At 52.8% G+C, this 24806-nt stretch overlaps 2 protein-coding genes across 2 annotated transcripts; one reads left to right on the forward strand and one right to left on the reverse strand.

Annotated features, from left to right (window-relative positions):
- The first annotated feature begins 1076 nt into the window (after positions 1-1076).
- RGS5 (regulator of G protein signaling 5) lies at positions 1077-12561 on the forward strand. The gene is made up of 5 exons (XM_041420127.1): positions 1077-1232; positions 6275-6385; positions 8666-8727; positions 8856-9022; positions 9521-12561. Exons 1-5 carry the CDS (start codon positions 1189-1191, stop codon positions 9680-9682), a joined length of 546 nt encoding a protein of 181 aa, XP_041276061.1. The 5' UTR covers positions 1077-1188; the 3' UTR covers positions 9683-12561.
- A 1527-nt stretch (positions 12562-14088) lies between these two features.
- On the reverse strand, positions 14089-21055 carry RGS4 (regulator of G protein signaling 4). The gene is made up of 5 exons (XM_041420125.1): positions 20876-21055; positions 18391-18495; positions 17343-17404; positions 16452-16618; positions 14089-15959 (listed from the first exon to the last, which is right to left on the reverse strand). Exons 1-5 carry the CDS (start codon positions 20917-20919, stop codon positions 15708-15710), a joined length of 630 nt encoding a protein of 209 aa, XP_041276059.1. The 5' UTR covers positions 20920-21055; the 3' UTR covers positions 14089-15707.
- Positions 21056-24806: the final 3751 nt, after the last annotated feature.

A 24806-nucleotide genomic window follows, 5' to 3' on the forward strand; every position in this document is an offset into this window, starting at 1 on the left:
TGAGGCACCTCCAAGCCCCTCCTGAGTCCTCTGGGAGCAGGGCAGAATGAGAACAGCCTGGAAGAGTAAAGGATCTCTGCCCTCTGTTGGTGCTGCTCTTCCCTTCCCCACTCTGTGAGACACGAGGGAGGCTGGTGGGCACCTCCATGCCAGCAGAGGAAAGGGCAGCCGACCACACCCTGGCTCTGACCCCTTGCCTGAGTACATCTTGGGGGTTCTAATCAGCCCAAACCACTCTTATCTGAGCATCTCATCCTCTGAAATTGCCAGCTGTACTTTTTTTCATTCAATTTCCACTACAAACCAGTACAAAACCAGCCCAAGCTCTCCAGGGAGGCACAGTTTCCAGCAGACTTCCAGCTTTCACTTACTGTACTCAGACGCCTGAACATAGGCAGTGAGTGTGTTGCTGCATAATCCCGCAACAGGCCCAAAATCCAGCCAGAAGCCAGAGGCAGGCAGGCACATCTCTGACACAACATAAGGGAAAGGGGACCAAGAGCTGAGTTTAAATGCAGCCCTGGGTTTTAACCAGGGAAATGATGGTTGTTAGTGCACCTGGGTGTGGACAGCCAGGTTGGGAGCAAAGTCCCTGTTTCCAGCTCCCAGTGTTAAACAAAGCACAGAGAGGCACATTTTCATGGTCACCCAGGAGCTAAGGTTTGAAACAATAGTCACTGACAGCCACCACCACTGTTGAACCAGTGGATATTCTGACATTAGCCTCAGCCTTGAAATCAACAGCAAGACTTCTCATAAGCACTTTTATTTTTCTGAAAGTTCAATTTTTCACTGCAAAAATCTCACTTGAATGAAGCATTTCTACCTGGCTCTTCTAAATACTGACCTAGAGCCTGACTCATCATTAAAAGAAATGCTTTGGGCTTCCTGAAGCCCCCTAAACATCAGCTTGGCCCTTCCAATTGGATTACCTGATCTCACCCCAGCAAATCCACATTTTTCTTCCCCCTGTGTGAGCTTAGAGAGAAGAAAACAAAACCCAGAAGCCGCCGGGGCTGGGGCCAGCTGCAGCAGGCCGGCCGGCATTGGATACGGGGCTGGCGGGGGTCCAGCTCCAGCGCTATATAGGAACGAGGGAGGCAGCTGGGCTGCAGACGGAGCCTCTGCTGCCCGCTTTGGCCATCACTCACACTCTTCTCACGGCCGAGGGAACTACAGCCTGCCAAGATGTGCAAAGGACTAGCAGCGCTGCCCCACACGTGCTTGGAGAGGTGAGAGCGGCCGGGATGTGTGGGATGCCAGGGGCTGGCGCCCCACAGGGCTCTGCCAGGCGGCTGGGGGCACAGGGGCTCTTCCTGCAGCACATCCCCAGGATGGGCATCTCTCATGGGGACTGGCATTATCCAGCTCTGAACGGGGAGGGAAGGGAAGGGAAGGGAAGCTTGCTGGGGGTGGTCCAGTGGGTGCTGCAAGTGGCTGAGATCCTTGGCGGGATGAGTGCTGATTCGGTCTGAACTCCCCACTCTGCCCTGGGGCTCATTCTGCTGGGTGATTTTGGGCTGCTCCAAACCCAGCCCTCCACCGTTCTGGGCAGGAGTGCTTCATCCTCAGTTCTTAATTTCTGCAAAACACGGGGAGGAGAGGAGGAAAAAATCAGGACAGAGGTTTTGCCTTTCTGAGGTGGAAACAGCCCTGTCTCCGAAGTGCCTCACAATCTTCTTTTAATTGCCTGCGTGTCACTCACACATGGAATAGCCAGACCTGACCCCTCTCACAAGGCTCACCCCTGTACAGAGCATCAGCTCTGCCCCCCTTGTGGCACCCATCCTCATCTTCATCCCCATCCACCCTGGTTCTCACCCCAAAACCTGCCCCTGATGGTGGCAGAGGCTCCTCTCAACCCTTTGGGAGCTCAGGCAGTCTCCAGCCCCTGGCCATTTCCATGCTGATTGGAACCCATCCTCTCCTCTGCTCCCACGGGCTTTGGAGGGCGTCCAGTGAGAAGCAGAGGTGCAAAGCACCTGAGGTCTCAGTGCAGCATCAGGGCACTCAATGCTTCACCTAAGGGGGAAATTTAGGAATAGACTCAAGTGAATCCCTCAGTAAGGGTTCCCTCACACCTGCAAATGCCTTAGCACTGGTTTTTGGATGAGTCTGACAGTCTGAGGGGAGCTCCAGAGAAGTTCCAGCTGAAACTGTGCCTCTGGGGGCTGCTGCTGCTTGCCCAAAAGGCAAATTGTCACCACAGGCACAAACAGGAGTGCAGGCCTGTGATGATTTTGTTGTTGGAAACCTGTCTTTCTGCAAAGCTCATGAATCCATGCTGACCTTCCTGCTCCCCTGCAGTCTCCTGTGCCATGGGCAGCCAAGAGCACTCTTCCAGTTTCATGTGGGTGATCCACATGTTTCTGCTCTGTTATCACCCATGTTGCTGCTCTTCTGACACTTTTTAACAGTAAATTTTCTTAATAAAGATTTTCTCCCACTCCTGCTATGCTGATGTTTTCATCTGCTATGCCCTCAAATCCTCACTCTTGAAAGCTTCATTCACACTTTGACATGCAGAGTCAGAACTGCATTTGTCCCCTGTGCATCACATTGTATTGAGGCTTTCCAGCTGCTTCACTGCTGTGTCACGAGACCCTCCTGCAGCTACTCACAGCTCGTCCCCAAGTGCCACGCACGGGACTGCGGTATCTGCTGCTCGGCCACTGGCCCTCTCCCAGTGCCTGTTGCTCCCGGCTCGCGTTCCCCCAGCACCATCCCCAGAGGTGTGTGCTACCTTTCCCACACTGGCATCCATGGCCTGACCTTCCCCTGCAGCTGCCTGGGGTCTGCAGAGCCCATCCAAGGTGTCCTGCCGATCCAAGGAGCTGCTCCCCCGGCTCTCCCCACAGCACGTGTTTTCTGGCCTCTTCAGAGAAGGATGATAGGTTGAAAGGAATCTCTTCCTAGGGCCAGAAGAGCCTTGACTCCTCTCCAATAGACCATATTTGTCCATGTGTCCACCATGGGTCTGACACAGCTGCCACTGACATGCCCATACAGCATCACTCTTGCAGCTTTATCGCCCCTCAAATCCCCTCGAGAGGCTTTTGCATGTGAAGGGGCATTTCCTCTGGCACCTCCCTGCCCTCAGGCACAGCATCACCTTTAGCTTTCAGCTCCTTTGAGCTTCTATTTTTGTTTTGCTTTTAAAGCTGGAGTCTCTCCTGGCCCTCCCCAGCAGCCCTTCTTGTTCTTGGTATGTTTGACAGAACCCATATTTTCTATTAATGCTTCTTGGAAGCTATTTCTCAGACTTTTTCTTGGCTTGCTCCCATATGTTCTCACAGTTGACCTTCCACCCTTTACAGTCCTCTTGTTTTTTCTCACTTGACCAGGGTTTTTTTTTTTTTGGTTTTTCTTTTTTTTTTGGTTTTTTTTTTTTTTTTAAGATGCCTTTTTTGTTTATAGCTGCCTTTTCCCCTCTGCTGTTTAGCCTTCTCTGAAGCCTTCCTTGATAGCTTGTAATCCATCTGCTGGAGGACGCCAGGATGGTGTCTTTAAATAGCCCTTCCCTCCCTCAGCCTCAGGCTTTCAGCCCGCTCCTGTACTTCCTTGCTTCCTTTTAACAACCTTCCTTATCTCTGCTGTCTCTACAGATGTCATGAAGGTCCCACTGCCAGGGAATTGCTCTGGTGCAGGGGGGAGGCTCTTGATGCTATCCCCACACCTACAGGGCTCCAGGGGTTTCGGCAGATACTGGGGGACCCTTGGCAACACCACGGGATGGAGCAGGATGGGACTGAGTGTCTCTTGAGCCTGACAGCTCTTGGCCATAAGTCACTGCCAGAGGATGGGAATCAGAGAGCAAGGTTTTGAGACAGATCTGAGCACTTGTTGTGTGAAGCCACCATCAATTGCACCTACCTCGTGTAGGTGTTGGCCTCATCTGCAGCAGGGCATGGAGTCCCCAGGTGCTGCTCTGACAGCAGCAGAGTCCTGCTCCTGTCTTCCCAGCTCCTTGGGTCATCATGGGCTTAGTTTGACTTTCGATCCCCTGCTAGCAGCACAGCACAGCACAGCACAGCAGGCTCAAGGGTCTCTGCCTGCTCAGGAACTCCTGGTGTCCACTGTCCTTGCTTCCCAGGTGGGCAGTCCCACCCAGTGGGTGCCTTGCTCTTCCCCCCTGCTCCTGCTGGATGAGCCGCCCATGATGTGACACGTAGTCCAGTTGCTTGGAAGGGACTGTCCCTGCTGCACAGCACCTGGCACTGGCAGGGGCTTGATCGTGGCAACATCCTGACTCATCCCTCTCGAGCACTGGGAGAGGGACAAGGTGGCACCCAGCATTTCTGCTCAGCCCTTCCTGAGAGATGCTCCCTGAGCCCATGTGTCCCCTTCCTGCAGGAACCTGTGGCCACAAGCGCAGATGTCTGGGAAAGGAGAGTCAAGGGAGAGGACAGCCTGTCCCCTCAGCTTTCCTGTGGCTCCCTCTGCACCCACCCACTGCTTTGGTGCTAAGGGGGCTGCCCACTTCACCTGCTCACTGTCCCTACAGCTGTGTCATCCCCATGAGTCAGGGCCATGCCAGGTAGTCCCAGTATAGCAGCACTGGCCAGCAGGGTGCCAAGGGGCAGCTGAGGCTTGCCGGAGAGCTGGCTTCAGGACATCAGGAGCCAGCTCTGGCTTGGAGCACTTGTCTGCTTTTCACCTATTTACTTACAGCAGGATGAAGGGCAGCATCCCTGTCCCAGACGCTCCGTGTGGGAGCATGGTGACCTTGTAACCATTTTCTTGTGGTCCTGAGCTTTCCAAGGTTCAGGTTTTCTCAGAAGCACTAGCAATGGAAACTGTCCCTGTAGCTGCTGACCCCGTCCATGAGAACAGCTGTGTTTCTGGGTGTGCGCTGCCCTATGCCGCACGCCCGCTGCGGGCTGTCCCTGCAGCCCCAGGCTGGGCTGCTCTCTCTGCCTGGTCCTGCTGCCCACCTCCATGCAAGGGTGGCTGCTCAGAGGCAGGTTTCTGCAGCAGAAATGGGAGACAGGGAGCAGAGCAGAGCAGACACCCCTGTGCCGGTTCTCCAAATGTCACCCATGGGGACTGGCGGGTGGAAACCAAAACACAGAGAGAGAGTTTTACAAGGAGGGAAAAAATCAAAGGAATTGAAATGAAATAGCAGACATAGCAATGGAGTGATCTTCCACAGAGGGCTTGTGAAAATAAACAGCAGAGAGGAAAATTGCAGGGAGCCCTGAAGACAGAGAGCTGCAGTCCAGCTTAGCCAGCCATGCTGAAAGCTCAGCCCAGTCAGCCTGTGAGGAGCAGTCTGTCCCCTCTCCTTCATCTCCTGTGCCAGCAAGATAACCTGGAAGCCACGAAATGTTGCTGTGCCAGGGAAAAGCCCTGCCCTGCAAAGATGGGGATTAGGGTGTGTGTGTGTGTGTGTGTCTGTTTTCACCCCTTTATTTCTTCAGCCTCACACAGCACACCTGAGTGTTCCCTGCAAAAGCTCAGCTTGCTCTTGCTACCATCCCTGAGCTGCAGTGGGGTAGGGGAGGGGGCGGGGGGGGGAGCCTCCTTAGCAGTTTTAGATGCTCAGAACCTAATTACTACTTGTGTTGCATGAAAGGGAACCTTTTGGGAGACAGCTGGGCCTGCTGCCAAGCCCCAGGACCCCCTGTTATCTCTGCATCCTCCAAGTGCAGGTGTGGAGCATGGCCTTGGTACAGCGGGAAGTGGTAGTCAGCCTTTGGCAGTCTTCAGCTCCTGAAACCTTTTTTCCCCTCTCTGCCCAGAGAAGGCAGCATCCAGGAGGTGCCTGTTTACAGGACCCTTCCCATTGCAGATATAAGGCTTATATATTACTGACAAACATGCTATGTACGGGCTCTGAGTGCTGTCAGCAGTGTGGGGCTGGTGGCACAGCATGGGATGGCACCATGGGGCAGGTACCCTCCAGCACAGTACCCGCACAGCATCTTCTCCAAAGGCAGATCCTTCACCTCCGCACCAGCCCTTCTTCAAGCTCATCTCTATAGAGACTGAGTGCTGCACACACGCCCCTAATTCAGCCCCAGGGCAGCCTGACAGCCCTGCTGATACAATTATCCTGGCCACAGATGGGGACAGAGCGAGGAGATCAAGATCAAGAGCTGCCGCTAATGCGCAGTGCCTGTTTAGAAATGCCGCAGACAGGCACAGCCTTTGCAGCATTAGGGTCCATTTGTTCATCTGGAGCTAATTACAGAGTGGGTGCAGGGCAGGGACTGTGAGTGTCCCACTGCTCTGTTCCTTTGCCTGACCTGTCTCTGTTCCTCCTCTGCTGCAGGGCCAAGGAGATCAAGACGAAGCTGGGCACACTGCTGCAGAAGCCCGACTCAACCATTGATTTCATCATCCCCTACCCCGAGAAGCCGGAGAAGACACCCAAGGCCCAGAAGTGAGTACTGCGCTGGGCTGGGCTGCAGCGGTCCGTGTGCCCAGTCCCTGGGGTAGATACAAGCCCTTTTGGGATGCAGAGGAGCTGATCCCTGCTGTGGGCTGGCACAGCAGGCTCTACATGGCAGGTAGCTTGTGGCACGTTCCTCATGACCTGCCTACCAGGTGCAGGCTCAGGAAGTTATGTCAGGGCAGCGTGAGACATGTCAGGCAATACAGCTCTATGGAAACTAGATTTCCCATGGAAACTCAATTTACTTTTGGTGAGATTTCATGTTATTCGATAAAGGTTTTCCCAGAGGCATATGGCACTTGGACTTCTCTGAGTCACCTGCCTCAACCCAGAGGTGCCAGCCTTTGCAGCTGTCCGGCTTTGAGGTGGCAGCATGTCCCTGAGCTGCGTGCACAACCTCATGGCATGATGTCTGGCTCGGGGCAGCTTCATGGTGACAGGACCTCCTCACCCTATGGTCTTTGGCTTGACCATTGCTCCCCAGCACCTAGCTGGTGTATAATACTGGCTTATCAACATTATTTAAAGCACATGAAACATTAATTATTTTGCCTGCCAATCCAGGGTGCGGGGATAACATGCAGGGGGACATTTGCCAGCATGGTGCCTGCCTGACACAGCACTCCCCAGCGAGAGCTGCCTGTGCCAAGGAGGGCTGGCAGAGCCCGGTGGATTTTGTGGTTCTCACTCCATCACTGCCATGCCCCAGATGCCTCTGTGACAGAGACACATTTATCTCCATTAGCCATCCCCACAGAAAGCCAGAGAACATCTCCAGTCCCCGCTCTCTGGAGGAGCTGTTTTCTCCTACACTTCAACACTGTGTAGCCCTGGCATCACTCACCTGTCAGCATCTCACTCGCAGTTAATATCATCCCAGGGACATTCAGATAATGGGAAAGTGAATTTGGTGGTTTCCAGGAAATCTGGATTGTGTTAGGTTGCTGCAGTGATGCTCCTCCTCACTGGGGTGAGAAGTCACCTGACAGGGACATGGGGGCAGGGATAGCTTTGATCCTTGACAGAAGTGCAAACTGTGTTTGTTCAAGATCCAGAGAGTGAAGGATAAGAACACCCTGTCATGGTGCCTACTGCTGATGGTTTGGTGACAAGTGAGGGCTGGTACCTACCCCTGAGCAAGCCTGGTATTCCTGCCTCTCCTCTCCCTGCTGGAGCCACCTGGACAGTATGACATGGCTGGGCATCAGCACCTGTACTTCCCCCAGACCCACCCCTGGGCACCCAGGACCACAAAGCTCCTGGGCCCCCAGGACCAGGATAGGCTGTTTTGCCCACTCTCCCTCCCTGCTCCAGGGATGCTCTGCTCAGACAAGGGGTTTCAGCCCCCATGTGTGGCCCCTGCAACAGCAAAACAAGAGAGTGCAGCACTGCCTTCAAGGAGTGGAGAAGGTCTACAGCCAGCCCAGCACTCAGTGCCGAGCAGGGGGGCTTCCCTTGCCCTCCAGCTAATGCTGGCAGGGATGCAGGGAAGGAGCTGGGAGCCCAGGGCAGCTTGGTCAAACTCCTCCGGGCTTGAACAAAACAACAAAAAGCCACAAACAACAAACAACAACAACAACAACAACAACAAAAAACAAAAAAAAAACAAAACAAAACAAAAAAAACACCCACAAAACGTTTCAGTCTCACTGCAAACATCACATTGAAAAATATATTAAAGAAAAAAAAAGAGGAAAAACCGTGCAGATGGAAAACACTGGAGTTTTCCAGTGGGAAGGGCGCCGAGGCCAGTGACCTGGCCCGCCGCAGGGCGTGGGAGCGGGGCGGGCGGGCCGTGGGAGCCCAGGGCCCTGACCCCGGCCCCAGCAGCACGGGGCCACTGTGACCCAGCCCCTGTGGCCAGCGGGGAGCATCTTTCCTCATCCCAGCAGGAAAACACAGGGATGCTTCCCAGCCGCCCGCAGAGCCCCTGCGCTGCCCGCCTGTGTGTGGGCGCTGGGGCGAGGAGGAGCCCTGTGGCTGCAGGTAGGACTCCATCTGCAGCTCAGCCACAGCTCTGTCCAAGCACGGGGGATTCGCCTTCCCCACCCCATCCTCACCCTCCCTGCACTCGGCTATCATCCTCCCCTGTACTGTGATGCAGCAGCATCCCCATTCCATCCCCAGACCGCTGTCTCTGCTCTGAAAGTCTCTGCAACTTGTTATTCCATTCCTCCCCATTTTTAAAGGAATTATTAAAAAACCTGGAGCCCAGACGGGGGCTGTGGGGTAACCATGGACCACCTGGGCTTTCTTTACTCTCCTCAGGCCCTCTCTGGAGGAGATTCTGCAGTGGCGTGATTCCTTGGAGAAGCTCCTGCAAAACCCCTGTAAGTTCACATCCCCCTGTGGTTGGTCACCTCCCCTTTGTCCACGTCCCCTGGGGTGCTCAGTGAGGGCTTGGCCCCCCTGCACTGCCAGTGCTCAAGCAGGGGCTCACCTCCCCCTTGCTCCCCAGATGGGCTCGCCAGCTTCCGCAGCTTCCTGCGCTCCGAGTTCAGTGAGGAGAACGCCGAGTTCTGGGTGGCCTGCGAGGACTACAAGAAAACCAAGTCTCCTGTGAAGATGGCAGAGAAGGCCAAAAAGATCTATGAGGAGTTCATCCAGGCTGAGGCACCCAAAGAGGTCAGTGGCCATGGGGCAGGAGATGGTACTGGGAGGAATGAGGCTGCAGCCCTGTCAGCCTCCACCCCGAAGGACAGCGATGGCTGCAGGGCACCTCATGCCATGGCTGAGGGGCTTGGAGGGCTCTATCTTTGTCAAGGGGCAGCCCCATCCCCACGTGCTGCACTCCCATCCTTCACAACCCTGGAGCCCCTGTTTGCATGCTCAGCCTCTGTTGGGTACCCCCAACACATACCTGTCTCCCCCTTCCCCACAGAGGCATGCCATCAATCATAAGGGGTGACAATATAAAGTAACCTTCCTCCCCAAGTTAGCTTTGCAGCAGAACAGAGCTCACCCTGACAGCTTTGCCACCAATAACTCTACCAGAGAAATTAATCTGCTTCAGTGTCTCCCCTCACCTTTTGCGTGATTGTTGGTGGGACAGAGCAGGCAAGGGCAGACCATCACTCAACCCTCCAAAGGCAGGCTCCCATCCCTCTTACACTCTCATGACAGGTGAACATCGACCACTTCACCAAGGCTGTGACCATGAAGAACCTGGTGGAGCCATCACCAACCAGCTTTGACATGGCCCAGAAGAGGATCTTTGCCCTGATGGAAAAAGACTCCCTGCCCAGATTTGTGCGGTCGGAGTTTTATCATGAGTTAATCAAGTAGCAGTGCGGCAGGGCTGTGCAAGGCATCCCCGCTGCTTCTGTCTAAACACCTGCCCCTTCTCCTGCAGCTGCTTTGCTTTCTCGATACCACCTAGAGCACCCAGAGGTCTTGCTAAGCACCTCCCCCCATGCTTTGGACTGTCCGATGTCCTGGTGTTTCCTCTCTTACCATCTCTTTCCTCTCCCACAAAAGACCAATGTGCAGAAACTCTCTGGAGTTGGGACCCAAAAGGGTGAGGGAGCAGCCCCAGCTCTGCAGTGACCAGGAGCCACGTGGCCAGCTGACACATCCCTGGTGCAGCAGAGCTTGGCATTAGCTGGAGGCTCTGAGGTGCTGACTTTGCCTTCTTAGGACTCCTTAGAATATGACAATTTTTCTCACAGTGTTGCCCATATTGCGGGCTTGGCCCAGGCTGGCTCCCTTCTCCCAACTTCTCAGGGTGCTGCTGAGACCGCACAGGTGCTCTGCAGGTGCTCCCCTCCCTGGCCAAGGTGACGTGAGACACATCCAGTGCCCAATTTGCATCACCTTCCTTCCAAAAGCAGCCAATCAGCAGGCACAGTGACAGCCGGCCAGGGATGGGGGCACAGCAGGGACACCAGTGACACTGACACGTACAGCAAGGATGGCACTGTGACAAGGATGGCAGGGACCGCTGTACGGCAGAAACAGGTGCCGCAGGATGTGCCTGGCTGGCACCAGGGTGAGCAGAGTGAGCCTGTGGCACCGCTTCCCCAGCAGCTCCACTCGGAGTCAGCCTGTTTGCTTCCCTCTCATTCCAAAACAAGAGGATAAAATGAGACCTGTTGGTCCAAAACACTGGGACTGCTTAGCAACCCAGAGCTCCTGCTCACTCCAGCCTTTGCACGGCACCCTGAGCTGCCAGGGCACATCCTGTGCCACATCTCAGTGCACAGCCCTCGTGGTGTGCTGGGATGCAGCTCCGGGGGCTGCCACAGGGCTCTCTTGTTTCAGTTGCTTCTCTCTGCGGTAGGCACGCCAAAGCAATGCTTCTGCACAAACCCAGCATCTAGCACAGGAGGAAGGGAAGACATGATGGGGGAAAAGAAAGCTGAAATCCCAGCTGTTCAGATCCAATTTGAAAAAATCCAAACCAAACACAAACCCATCATTGGAAACATAACCCCATGGCTTCCAGAACAGAGTGTAGACCCTGCTGAGTTTGTGTAGCCTGAATCTCTCTCTCCTGTGTCCTCCTATCTGACCAGGCCATGTGTTTCCATAGGCTATCTCTAAAAAGGACTAGCTGCTTTCTAATGATTCAAAGCCAGCCCTCTGCTAACAGAATAAATCACACCTGAGGATGGGGCAAGGGCATATATGAAAAGCAGCCCACAGGGTCTCATTTCAGCCTTGAGGGAAATGTGATAAACCCCTGCTCCACGGGGCCTGAATGGTTCATCCCTGTGTTGGTTTCCTTGTGCATCATCCACAGGGTCATGGCTTGCAAAGAGCTGCTTCAGCCAGCAACCTGACAGGTGCCAGCAAAACATCCATGGCCCTGCTGTTCACAGGCATCCTGGGCTGCTCTGCCTCACTGCAAGTCATGGGACTCTATGCAAAATGTAGTAATATAAACAATGGATTTGCCAGCCTGTTCAAGACTTTCAAAATCTGATCAAAACCCCACCAGCCCCAAATATTTACAAGTTGTCACTATGGCAATGAAGAAAAATACATCCCAAGCTGCAGGAAATGGGCTGTGCTTTCCAGGCAGGAGAGAGGAGTCAGGGGAAGGATGGAGGCGGTCACAAATATGACTCTTTTTTTAAGCTCTGGAGCAAAAGGCCTGGGAAAGTCGGTGCTGGAACAGCAGGGTCGATGCTTAAAGGCATTCCCCTGGGGTGAATGCAGAGGGTGGCTTGGGTGACGCTAAAGAGGCCAAGGGAGCCCATGAGCAGCAGAAGGGTCCCATCAAAAGGGCACAGGACCTCCCCAGCAGTGTCCATTGTTCAGGTGGGCAACAAGGGGGAGGCAGAAGCAGGGCTAGGTGCAGGATGGAGGGCTTGGGCGGCCCCTCTGCTGCAGGGTGCTGCCCCCACCTCTGCCTGCACACGCTCCCTGCACCCTCCCAAAGTCTCCATGAAGTGGTGTCAATACAAGTGGGTTCAGCATGTTCAAGTTCCTCATTTACAGCGTGACTCAGAAATGCAAAACCGAACGGGCTTCCCTGCAGGAAGACCTGCTTTCATTTCTGCTTAATCCTTTGGCAGCTATTTCCAGATTCCCTCACAAGTTTCACAGTTAAATGCCACAACCACCACTGCCACAAGGTCGGGATGCTGCTGGAGGCTCTTGCTATGCGCCATCAAACCCTGGGACGTCACTGCTGCAGCAGCGACACATGGGGCAGGGAGAAGGTGTCTGGGTATGTATGTGCTGAAAAGAAAGGTGCAGGCTGGATCCAGGAGAAATGCGACAGCTCTGTTGGCAACCCCTCCCTGGCTCAATTTCTGTTAAAATGCTAGAAGTCTACTCTGGCGGCTGCCCGCGATCTACTGGGTGGCCAGAAAAAGTGGTCACTGAAGTGTTTTGGAGCTCTAGGGAAGTTGTGTTTGTGTAGAAGGGCCATTTGGCTAATTACTCGAGCAGACTTGCCCAGAAAGGTGGCAACACCTATACCAACCCTATAGCCCAGCTTTTCACCAGCCCAGAGGTATTTGCTATTGGGCTGATGCCAACCATCATATTTCAGGTAGGAGATACTTCACGTATTTTATCACTCTAGCTCTTGTGAAATTTGGCATATATAGCAGCATATAAACGCAACATGTACATCTGTATTCCTGTATTCATACATACATGTACACACACGTATATACTTGTAAGGTGGGCATCTTGACTCCCTGAGAGTCAGAGAGGCAAAAAACAAAGTTTCTGGATGTGGTGCTTGGGGTCCATCACAGAGAGCAGTGTGCATGGGTTTTGCATTGTTCCAGACCCTCATGAGGGAAACCGTGGCCATCCAGCTGAGCGAACACAAAGGTGCATCCTTCAGGATCACCTTGTACCCATGGCCTCTGGCACGGGCACCTGGCACCTGGGCTGGTGCAGGAGGCAGGTCTGGTGCCCCCGAGGGACCCCTATCTCTGCCGTGGGGCAAGGCAACCCCATGCTGCAGCCAGGGGCATGGGGCACCAGGCACTGCCTCCACGCCACCCTGGCGCCTGCTCCCTGCCACAGGCACATGGAAAATGGCTCCCTGCAGCTGCATATTCCAGAGGAACACCAGAGGATGGTTTCATGTGTTTTCAGCAACCCTGGGTGACTTCAGCAGTGACTTCAGCAACCCTCAAGGAGGAGCCTCATCAATCACAGGGTGAACCACCCAGCTCTTGCCCTGCGTGCTGAGGCTGGGCACCACCAGGAGTGCCCAGTCCCAGACTTGGGCACTACCAAAGCCCAGTGGCTGAAAGTGTCCCAGAGCTCTTCCAGGCTCCCCTCAGGCCTCGGTCACTCCCTGGAAGGTGCTGCACACTGTGCCCAAGGGCTGGAGCAAAGGCAGGAGTGCGCATGAGCTCCTCCCACCCATGAGCTGCAGGTTTTCAGTCTGCGGCTCTCCATGGGATTTCCACTGGAGATACTCATGTGGGGAAGATGAGAGGTGTGCACTGAGGAGTTGTGTTAACCAATATTCATGTACCACTCAGTAATCCACACATAAACATGTATTTCTGCTACTGTCTCAATGGGCTGTTCATTTTGTCTCTTTGTTCTGAAGGTGCAGCACTTTATTACCCTCTACAGAGCACTCCCAAAACTTGTGCCCAAAAGCCTCTGGGAGCTTCTGCTGCAATGATGCAGTGGTTTCTCAGTGAACTGGAAGGGGAATCACCCCAGGGAGTGCTGATCAAGAAGAAAGACCCCCAGGCCGGTGCAGCACAGGCACCCATGCTGCCTCTGGCTTTTGCTCCCAGGGTCAGCTCAGGCTCCAGCAGCCGGGGCACCCCAGGGGCTGGGGCTGAGCAAGGGCCAGCCCTGCTCTCTGCACCCACAGGGCATGGGCCAGGGACAGGCTCAGCTTTGAGATAAAATGTATTCTGTCTGCTCAGGGTTGCAAAGCATCTGCATCAGGGAAGGGCTTCTTGATGTTTCCCACTCCAAAGCTGTCAAGGGGGGCCTCACACTCACCTCAGACCCTTGGTGAGGATGGCTAATCCCCATGCTGAGCTGATGGTCAGGCAAGGCATAGACCCATAAAAACCCCGTATCTCCCAGGCTCATGGTGCTGAAGGTGTCTGAAGAATATAATTGTTATTGCTTCACCTGCTGTTTCATCTTTCTGTGACTTAATCTCTGTGAAGCCACTTATAACTTTTTAGAGCAACCTCGTCCAATGAATTGGATCTCTGTGCATTTTCTTTTGTTCACATAATAGCATTTTAGAAGGGACTAACACAAACATTTTTATTTAGACTGCATTCATCATTATTTAAATATTGATACAGTTTTTGCAATAGTTACCAAGAGTTCCCAGTACCAGGGGAAAATAAAACATAGCCACATGCTTGGCTATGTTCAGCGCTTTAGCAAGCCTCTCCATCTCTTAGCTGAGCATGCAGGGTGATAGGTGTTATTACATTGAATAAATACAAAATAAAGCACATGTTAAAAAAGAAGTTTCTCTATGGGCCTGGAGAGCCACAGCCTCCTCCTGCCATGCCAAAACCCCAGTGTGAGAGCTGCTGTCTGGACTGGGATGCAGAGCACAGGGTACACAGCGGCCAGAGCAGCAATACCTTATGAAGGAGAGACCAAGGCTGGAGGATAGTGAGACACCTGATGCTGCAGCTCACAGCAGCAATCCTGCAGCTGCCTCCTGTGCTTCCCACTGCGGGTGAGTGCCAAAGCCCACAGCAAAGGCTGTGTCTCACCACAGCAATTAAAAAGTCAGCTGCCTTCTGGCAAAGCCCCGGAGTAGTAATGAGATAGACACATTCGTCCTACCATCTTCAGGAAAAGTAAGCCATGCCACTACTGAAATACGTAAATAACACCTTTAAAAACTCCAACATTTTCAAGTACACCCAAGCAGGGCCTTTCCTCCTCAGATATGGTGGTCCTATTCCCTCACAATCTGCTTCTTACAAGCCAGGACAGGCAAACCTGAAATGGCACTCCCAGAGTCAGGAATATACACCTCTCTGGGAGAGAAGGAACATGTTTCTGTTCTGCTCTGCTGGACTTTTTAACCTGGGAGCGTGAAGGTCGCAATTAATAACATAGGAAATAATGAGCCTCCCACAAAGTGACAGCTCTGCATAGCCCTAGGGAAGATCCTTGGCCAGCATAAATGGGGTGCTACAGAGGGAGCAGCAGGCAGAGGGAAGAGCTTCCCATGATGACCAAAGGAGGCTGAGCTTCCCTGTGACTGTGGCTGTGATGATTGAGGGAGGCTGTCCGAAAAGTTTTGGTCTCCCTTCAAGAAAGAGTAGGAGCTCTTCCTATTGATACTGCAATGTATAGTGCCTGATACTGCAATGCAGCACAGCCTGAGCTCTGAGCAAACACTCCTGACAGCCTGGACATTTGTGAGTTATGAACAGCTAAGAACCAGAGCCAGCCCTTTTCACCTAAACCTTTGCAGATTAGAAAGGGGAGATCACAGTCCCCAGCACTTCCTTTGGCTTCCTCTCTGCCCTGCACCTCACTGGGTGTCACACGGTGACCTCGACAGTCTGGTCCCTCCGTGGGCAGAGCCAGGGCTGACCGAGCTCCCAGCACCCTGCCGGGCTCGTGGGGCTCGCAGCGCCCGGCACACGCAGCGCCTGCCCCCAGCTCCTGCCAGACACACAGCCCAGCGCTCCTGCACCGACCCATCAGAGGAGGGTTTGCTACACACACTGAGCCTGGATTGGGTTACAAATGCTGGCTGCTGCATGACATGGGATACAACTGGAACACTAGACAGCTACTGGAGACAGCTCTGTTGCTTCATGCCAATGAATGCTTTTGCTGCCATATATTCTGCAAGGGCCCAGCCCACCCCTGCCTTGCTGCAGGTTCAGGCACACTGAGAGATGATGTTGGAGTTGCAGTCTAAGCTGTGAGTGTGGTTTCTTTTGCAATTTTCGGGCCCGCAGCCAGCACCAGGTGGGCTGACCAAGTCCAGGTAGTAAGGGGACTTGAGGAAGCGACGGTAAGAATCCTTTTCCATGAGGGTGAATATTTTTCTCTGAGCCTCATCAAAACAGGACAGTGTAGGCTCCAGCATGTTGTGGCTCGTCTTCTCCCGTGTGCATGAATCCAAGTTCACCTGTCAAAGGGCCAAAGGGACAGTGTAAATAGAACCTGTCCCAGACGGGGCATAGGAAAGGGAAAATCCAAGTGTCTCTGTAACATGTGTGCTTGCTGAGCAGTTGTCCAAAATTACTATTTGACACCCTGTAGCCTCAGCAGAATCTGTGCAGCTGGGTACCAATGCATCTCTGCTACCAGAAGAGCTGTCAGGGGAGACTGACACATGTCCCTCTGGGATGCAGCTAGCCAGGAAACTTAAACTGCATGGAAGCAGCTGAAATATTGGGAATCATAGTCCTCTTGGGCTTCTCCCATTTCAGTGTGCCCATGGAATGGCCATGTGGTTGTAACTAAACACACTTTCTCTCTATCCAAGTTTAATATAAAATCAATTAAAAACCCACCATGTCCTTGCTAACTAGCAGAGAAGCAGAAGCCTTCATCTCTTGTGAAACTGGTTTGGAATTTAGGGTGGTGCCTTTGCCCAAGGAATGTTCAGTGCACGTACCTCTTTTGTGGCCTGCACTGAGATGAACTCATCATAGATCTTCCTGGCCTTGGGGCTGAGCTTGGCTGGTGACTTGGTTTTCTTGTACTCCTCACAACTGACCCAGAACTCGATGTTTTCCTCACTGTACTCAGATTTGAGGAAAGCACGGAAAGCAGCCAGTCCTCCTATGGATTATTCAGAGGAAAACCAGGTCAGGCAAGAGTGTTGGTCCCCGAACAGTCGCACCCCCGAATCCCAGCAAACAGTGACTGTGGGTTCTCCTTCCCAGAGCTGAATGAGGAGCTGCCCTGGGGCTGGCCGTGGGGAGCTCGTGCGTGCTGGGGAGGCTGGAATGCAGAAAGGTTCCATGGGGATGTCACACATGGGGCTCCAGCTGCCTGTTCCCCCACTGTGACCTTGTGTCCCTGCCAGGGGAACACAAGCAACTTGTGTGTTCCCAGGAGGCCTCGAGGAGAGAGCCAGCATGCTCCACAGAGTCTCAGACCATGGGAACAATGTAAAGGAAACCTCAAGGACATCCGTGTAGCCCACAACAGATGGGAAGACAGTCTCCCATGGGTTCAGCTGCAAATAATATCTCCACCTTTTGGTTCTTGTTTAACCCACCACTAACTGTGTGTCCCTCCTCTTGCACAAGGGCTAAACCAGCTGCTTTTACAAAACAGACAGCTCAGCAGTAGGCCAAAACCACACTCATGATGTATTGGGATTGACCCTTGTCTTTGGATCTGAGCAAGAGGCTCCTTCCCCACCCTTCCCAGAGGTCTGCATGGCCAAATGAGCTCCTGTGTGCCCCTAAGAGACAATAACATAATGTCCTGTGTCCCCTCCCAGGGCTGCTCAGAACACACATGCTCTGCAGGAAGCATAAGAGCCCTCTTCACTTACTGTCATGATGGATCAAATTTTCCAAAGAGTCTGCCCATTTTCTGACTTCCTCTTGGCTAAGCCTAAGAAGTGACAAAGGGAGAAACACAGGGCTGAGTTAAAGAGAGTACAGGAAGGACAAATTTGGGTTGTTTCTCAACATCACTAGAAAAATCTTTTTCCCTGATTGTTGTAAGAGCATTCACAAGAGACTGAGAAGGAAATATGAGCTTGTTTTACAGATAACCCCAGAGATCCCAGATCTAACCTACAGAAATTTTGGTTTGCAATCCTCATCACCAGCCACGGGCTAGAAATTAATTTTTCTGGAAAAAATTGCTGTGGAATTCATATTTATTTTGTGCCTGGCTGCATCTCCTGCTGGAGCACAGACCTGGAATCACTCTTACAGGTCATATCAGTGAACTCCAAAGGTTCCTTTAACCTGTCAGGGGAACAGCAGCTATGTGGAAGAAAGGAATGTGGGAACTGGAAGCACATGGGGAGCACATCCTGCATTCGTTCCCTCTACCACACTAGAACACCCTAGGGCTCATCTGTTCCAGTAGCAAACCTTGGCTCTTGGAGCCCTCTTTGGAGAGAATACTGTCTCCTTGCAGGCTGGGCAGCCCTGACAGGCTGCTGGCTGGTTTGTGTGCCTACACCTCTGTGCAGCCATGCAGACCATTGCACAAATCCAGCCCAAAGAGGCATGGCATGCTGATTCTGCAATGTGTCCAGTTGCACTGGGTCTGGAATGGAGGCATTCCCCTGTGCAGGACACTGTACACATCCTCCCCTGTGCTCGGTCATGTTGAATCATGGAAGTGGTGGCAGAAGGGACCTATAGTTCAGCATTCTTCATGGAAATTGAAGTCCTCAGGTGTTGATCGTCAGCTGACAGGACTATCAACACCTGAGGGCTATTGCTACACTAGATTCAAGCACAGGTGTTCAGGAAGAACTGGGAAGCAGCAGCAGAAACACTAATGGAGTCCAGCTCAGTGAAGGAATAAACAACATGTTGCAGCCAGTCTGGGATTAACTGGGTGACAGCACCTGCTCTTACCTCTGGCTTGAAGATAACTTCTCCTTCTTGCCCTGGGAAGAACTGTAGTCACAGGAATCTGACTTCTGCAGCAAGAAGCCCAGACGGTGCTTCATGTCTTTGGCACTGAAAGAAAAAAAATCAAGGAGGAGATGAAGACAACGCTTTGTGCTCCCTCTGCAGCCTCCTCACTGCACAGGTTCTCCAGCATTACTCAGTGACACAAATGCAGGTCACTGACAGGGACTCCAGTTCTGATTTTCCACTCATTGCATAATGCACATTTTTTGTTCTAGACAAACACAACAATGCCAAATAAGTAATTTTTCATGTTCAACCGCATCTTGCTGAGAAGGTCATCAGCCTGGAAGCAGGTGGCAAAGGGGGAGAAGCTGCTGTTTTCCTACTGTTTACAGTAAAAATATTGTGATAGAAAAGCATCACCATGCTGTGTGTGTCACCTCTTCTTGAGGTGATTTGCCCAGCTGCCAATGTGTGGTTCTTACACCCTTACTAATCCCTTCCTGCAGCCCCTGCCATTTCCCCACCTCATCAGCTGGGCCATGCAGGCCACCCCCACCAAGCCCATGACACAGAGGGAAGGGAGGAAGTTAATGGCTTGGAGCAAGACTGTGGGGTGAGGTCAGGGGATGAGCCAAGAGCTCCACCACAACCAGCCCACACTGGCTGCAAGCTACTCCCTCGCTCTAAAGCAGGCTCCTCTGAAGATTCATCCTTAATTCTGTTCCACCTTCCAGCTCAGGACAGTTCTTTCTTCACAGCAGCTTCTAGATATGCAGCAGATACTGGTCTTGGCACCTCTCTGGGTTTCCTTCCAGCTTAAGAATGAGGGGTGGGTAAACCATGCCTGCTTGCTCAGGGGTGCAAGCCCTGGCCTGCTCCAAGGTGCAGCGATGGTGTAAAGCAGGAAATTCTCCTCCTTCTCCTCATATCTGAGCCTGGAAAAGAGCAAGAGGCTATGCTACAGGGCTGAGCTCCGGTAACTAGCACTGCTCTCTGCTCCAGTGCCCTGTCAGGGGTCCTGGCCACACCTGATCTCACTGCTTGCCTCAGAAATGTTTCCTTAACAGCTCCAGCACTTGGAGAGAGCAAAGGGAGCTCATAGCTGCTTTAGAGCAGGGTGTCTGTGGCCAACACCAACACCCAGGCTGTGTCCAGGCACCCGTGGGGACTCTGGACTGCCAGGCTTGGGCTGCCTGGTGCTGTCATGCTCCTTGCCCAGGAGAAGGAGACTGCTCAGGTCTGCAGGAGGGTGGCAGCAGGAGGAAACAAGACACTGCTGCTTCCAGCCAGTCACACAGCTTTCTGGAAAAGATGGATTTTGCTGGGAATCCTGGACAGAGGTGTTTAAAAGATGTGAACTATTTTTCCTTGCATTTTTCAATTTTTTTTTTTTAATCCTCATCAAATGTTCCTGCAAATTGGAAGTGTCAACATTTTTCTTTGCATTTTCAGCACCTGTTTTTAAATCCAACCGTGAGCAGGAAGCTTTATTCTCAGATAGGAGCCAGCTGAGTCTCTGCTTGCATTTTCCCAAGGCACTGCACTGCTGCTGGGAAGCAGCTCGGGAGTGCTGCTGAAGGATGGGTGGGCAGAAAGGCAGCACTGCACCAGCAGAGTTTGGATGGGCTGGATGAGAAGGGAGAATTGTGCCTCCCTCCTGTGCATCTCCAGACTCCAGAGCACCTGAAAGGGAGTAACACCCCTCCAGCAGGGCTCATGCCAGCCTACAGACCCCTCGTGCTGGGCTATGGGGCAGACCATGATGCCAAGGGCACATCTGGGGTTGTGCAGGCTCTGCTCTGCTGATCTCACACACCAGGGTGCAGCCAGGTCCTGCAGGGCTACAGTTCAGCCCGTCCTGATTGGCACCACACGGCAGGGGTGTGACTAGCCCCACACCAGTCCCACGGTGCCGTGCATTGGGGTACAGCCTAACCTGGCCCCTCAGCATCACCCAGGGAACTCAGGCTGATCCTGCACCAGCTGGTGCTGCATCCACACCCACCATGCCCCGCATCCCTGCCTGCTGGCACGCAGATCTCTGGTCCTGCCAGGCTGCAATTCTGCATTTGAAATGGATTTCAGGGGATAATCCTTAATTTATATCCTGTCTGTCTTGCTTTCCCCTCAAAAGAATCAAGAAAATTTAGTAGGGAGGAGCCAAAGGAGAAAAGGGGTGCAAAGACTGCAGCAGAAGCAGCTGACAGGAATATCAAAATATCGCAATGCTAAAAGCTGCTGGTTTTGATGATGGGGATGATGGGAAGGAAGGCTTTAGAGTTCCCCCAGCTCCGTACAAAACCTTTCTGCAGTTCTGCTTCTAGCTGAAAAACGCACAAAAGCCTCTAAGCAGTCATTTGTATCTAATCTTGCAAAATAATCAGAGCCAAATCCTTCCTCCTGCCTCGGACACAAAGCGCAACGCATCAGCGCGTCTCCGGGCTAACGAGACCATTACCAGATGCTCAGAAATAAACAGTACCTTTTTAAGCAAGTGGCTGGCAGCGCAGCGAGTCCCTTGCACATCTTGCTCCCGAGGTCGGATCAGTATTCCAGGAAGAAGGAGAAGGCAGGAGGCGGCAGGGGCTGCGCTCGGTCCGGCGGCTGCGGCTGCGGCGCTGCCCCGGCTCTCCTTTATAGCCCGGCCCCAAGCCCGGCAGCGCTGGGTGACCCAGTCAGGAGTCAGCACAGCAGCAGCACCCGTCCCCTTTCTGCCCACCCAAGAGGAAGAGGGTGACGTATAAAACCCAAAGGAGTGAGAGAGATTGAAAACCTTACCAGAAACGAAGCTCTCTGTCTGCCTGCAGAGGGGGAATCTTTGAAAAAGGCTCGAAAAGCTTCAGGGATTTCCTCTATTGCAGGAAGTTGGAATGGTGCAGATGAAAAGCAGATTTTTGCGGGGGGACACAGACAGTAAAAAGGGTCAAAGAATCAGTTCTGAGAAGTGAGATGAGCTTTGCTGGTTCCTCTGTTAATTTCCTTTCCTTTTCTATTTAAAGTAACCTGGATCAAGAAAGGGACAAGAATTTTAAACAGAAAAGGTTACCATAATCCAAATGAATGCAGAAAATAAAGCTCTTAAGAAAAGAAGAATGTAAATTCACCAGGGAACTACCCAGGCAGATGAGACTTTCCTGTTTTATTCCAGAGTCATGTGAATATATATTTTTGGTGAGGCTGCAATGAAAGCCTGGGGGGGTGCAAGGCACTATTGGAATATCAAATGTTTATGTCTCAGCACACAGATTTGAGGACAGCTCACGTATATGTGTGGAAAAAAGGAATTTAGGAGATTGGCAGCACATCTGCCTTAGATGTGGGTGTCACTGCAACACCTTCTCCATTTGCGTTTGCAAAATGGACTGGGGACTCTGGTATTACAAAGGAAAGATGGTTAATTAAAATAAAAGGCTTAACTGTGCCTGCCCAGAGAAGTCTTTGAAGCAGTTCTGAGGGTACTTTATGCTAAAGAATGAACCCATGAAACACCTGTTGGGGTGCTGTACTGCCCTGGCTCTGCTGTAGTTCCAAGAACAGAATGACTTCAGCTACTTGTCCTCAGCCCTTGGGGGGTGCAAAAGGCGTTTCTCTCCCTGCCCCTCTAGGGAGAGAGAGAATTGGCTGATATTTATCGAGTTTCAGCTCAGCACAGCCTGTACCATCCTGATCAAAGAGGAGAAGGCTTTGGGCAGACGGAGGTGCATATGGGCTACTGCATTTTAAGTCCTGCTCCCCCTGTGAAATAAAGGAGCTTCTGATTAGCAGCAGGCTGCACGCCCACACTATCCACTGCTGCATCCCCTCTCCCAGAAACCTTTCAGTGCTTTGCTCATGATCTGCAGAAGTTGCAGGATGAGCCTTTCCCTTCTGTGTCTCTAGAGTCTACAGCCAGCAGCATCGAGTCCAAATCCCCAACGAGTTTACCTGCCTCGGCATACTGCATTCTCTCAGATGGTTAATTGTGCTGAAAGGCAATGCTCTAGTTAACTGTAAAATTCTTTTGTACTGTCCTGCTCCCAAACCTGAGGCAATGAGCCTGCACTGTTTGGACTAAAAGTCAGCTCCAGCTCAAGGCAGTGTAAAACTTGTGTCCTGCTCCCAAACCTGAGGCAAGGAGCCTGTGAGTCCTGCACTGTTTGGACTAAAAGTCAGCTCCAGCTCAAGGCAGTGTAAAACTTTACCTGAGTGAATGCCCTCATCCTTTTAGTGTTGGTGAGTTGACAGTGCTTGGTGGATCTGTAAGAAGCAACTGAGCACTGGCAGAGTCGGTGCCTAAGCTCTGTGGTGTCTTCTGTCTGGGGAGAAGTCAAAGGGCAGAATACAGCCAACAGAAAAAATGTAACTAATTATTTACAAAATATCTAATTTAATTTGACTATCAAACTTGTGCAATGTTACTGACATTCAAACAATTCAAGAGCTCATCTGGCTGACACAATCAAGGTGTTTACAAGCTCTAACCTTGCCCCTCTCTCTGGCAAGGTTGGAGCTCTGGCTCAGGCAGGTCACAAAGGCTGCTTGCTATGGAAAGGAACTTCTGTGCAAAACACAAAAATTCTGCAGTTTATCTGCAAAATGTTGTACAACCAGATTTAGGAATGTCACACTTCTCTGTGGATTGCAAGCACATTTGCTGCATGGCTGTAATGGCACTCAAATGCTGGTGTTGTCAACATCAGGTCACCTTCTGCATTCCCCAACTTCTGTGTGAGCAGGCTGTAATCAGGAATTTCCAGCACTGCCATCACAACAGCCAGCCTAAAGGGCTTTAAAATTAAAACCATCCTCCCTGGACGGGGCATGGAGACTCCTAGAAATGCTGTAGCTGAATTTTCCCTTTTTCCAGTTCATTAACACTGACTGGCTCTGCGTGGACCCCATGAAAGCAGTTTGGGCTTGTGCACTGTTTCTCCTCTAAGCTGTGTTTTCCAGCTCTTGCAGTTTAATAACCTCTCAGCTGCCCCAGCTGGTCTCCAATCTAAAGTATCCCTTCCATCTCCCACCATCACAGGCAGGCCTCTTCTCCCAGGGTACAGACTGTGCTGTGCTCAACACCAAACTCTCCTGCTCCTCCTCCTCCTCCTCCTCCCTGCCAGCTAGCGAAGCAGCAGCTCACGCCATGTTTTACGCCTGACACGTCATCCCTGGCTTGCTTCACCTGCTCATGGAGAACTCAGCGGTGGAGATCAGCTTGGGTGCAGGGCCGGGGGTGGGGCTGGGCCGTCCCTGGGCTGTGCAGTGCTTTGGAGGCACCCAGGGGCTCTCAAGAGCCAGCACATTTGCAAATGTCTGTGGTACGCACCGTGGCATCCCTCGCCCCCACACTTCATCCCTGCTGCATCTCGAGCAGCTGGAGACGGCTCTGAACAGGAGCTTTCCCTCCCCCAGTGCCAGGGAAGGACGTCACACACGTGTGCTCATCCCCGCACACGAGCGCGTGTGGGATGTGTCCCTGGGCTCCCGCAGCCAGAGGCAGCCGTGGGAGAAGGCAGGGAGCACTAGGAGCGCCTCTGCTTCCATGGTGGTTGTCCGGAATTGAGCTGCCCCAGGCTGTTGCCCTCCTGCCCCAGTCCCATCCCTTCCCATCCCAGAGCAGCTGCCGTGGGATGGGAGTGCACCGGGAAGATGCCGCTGCTTTGCGTCACGGGGAACAGGCAGGGTGTGCCACGGGCTGCGAGGATGAGCTGCTGGGCCGGGGCTGCTCCTGCCACAGCTGCCTTCCCCAGCCTGCCTCACAGGGGCTGTGAGCCACTCCTGCTCCTCTGCCATCGCCCACGGAGCCAGCCAGGCACCTTGGGAAGGGGCGAGCAAATGCCCAGGTTGCACAGTGGACGCTGGGCAGGGCACAGCACATCTTTCCCGTGGCCATCCACATCCAATACATGTCTGGCAGACAGTACTGGTGAGGAACTGGAGCAGCTCCCACACAGCTGAGAAGCATCAACGAGGGTGGCACTGGTCCCCAAGCCCCCAGGCTGCAGAAGCCCCCCACATGCAGCCACTTTGGTGACATTTCTGCCCAGGCGAGTGGCCCCAGTGCTGAGCCCTGCTGTGGGGCGGGGGACCTGTACACCTGTTAGCAGGTAGGATTTCCTTCCAGCACTGAGGGCTGCATCTTACCCATGCAGGCATGTGGCTTGAGCAAATTAGAGATAATGAGCTGGGAGCAGAGAACCCTGGAAGGACCATTGGGATCTGAGCTTGGATGGATGAACTCAGCTGGTGTCTGAGCCTGACACTGCATGCAGCCACATTTCCTAACCCAGGGCACTGACTGCAGCCTGACCTCCCTAAGAGACACACGGAGAGGCCACACTCATCCCCACAGGGTCCCCCAGCTAGCGCTGGGATTCCCAGAAACAGTGTCCCACAGCAGAGTCTGAGGGAATTGTCCTTTCCCATGGCTCTGCAAT

This window comes from Onychostruthus taczanowskii, unplaced genomic scaffold (assembly GCF_017590055.1).
Source record: "Onychostruthus taczanowskii isolate IOZ18803 unplaced genomic scaffold, ASM1759005v1 scaffold63, whole genome shotgun sequence".
Lineage (NCBI taxonomy): Eukaryota > Metazoa > Chordata > Aves > Passeriformes > Passeridae > Onychostruthus > Onychostruthus taczanowskii.

Bases quoted from the DNA above. Each gene is read 5' to 3' on its own strand.
- RGS5 (XM_041420127.1), top strand. From the start codon at position 1,189: ATGTGCAAAGGACTAGCAGCGCTGCCCCACACGTGCTTGGAGAG. The intron at 1,233-6,274 runs GTGAGAGCGGCC...CCTCTGCTGCAG, and splicing joins CCCCACACGTGCTTGGAGAG to GGCCAAGGAGATCAAGACGA. The intron at 6,386-8,665 runs GTGAGTACTGCG...TACTCTCCTCAG, and splicing joins AAGACACCCAAGGCCCAGAA to GCCCTCTCTGGAGGAGATTC.
- RGS4 (XM_041420125.1), bottom strand. From the start codon at position 20,919: ATGTGCAAGGGACTCGCTGCGCTGCCAGCCACTTGCTTAAAAAG. The intron at 16,619-17,342 runs GTAAGTGAAGAG...AATAATCCATAG, and splicing joins AAATTTGATCCATCATGACA to GAGGACTGGCTGCTTTCCGT. The intron at 15,960-16,451 runs GTACGTGCACTG...GCCCTTTGACAG, and splicing joins CAGTGCAGGCCACAAAAGAG to GTGAACTTGGATTCATGCAC.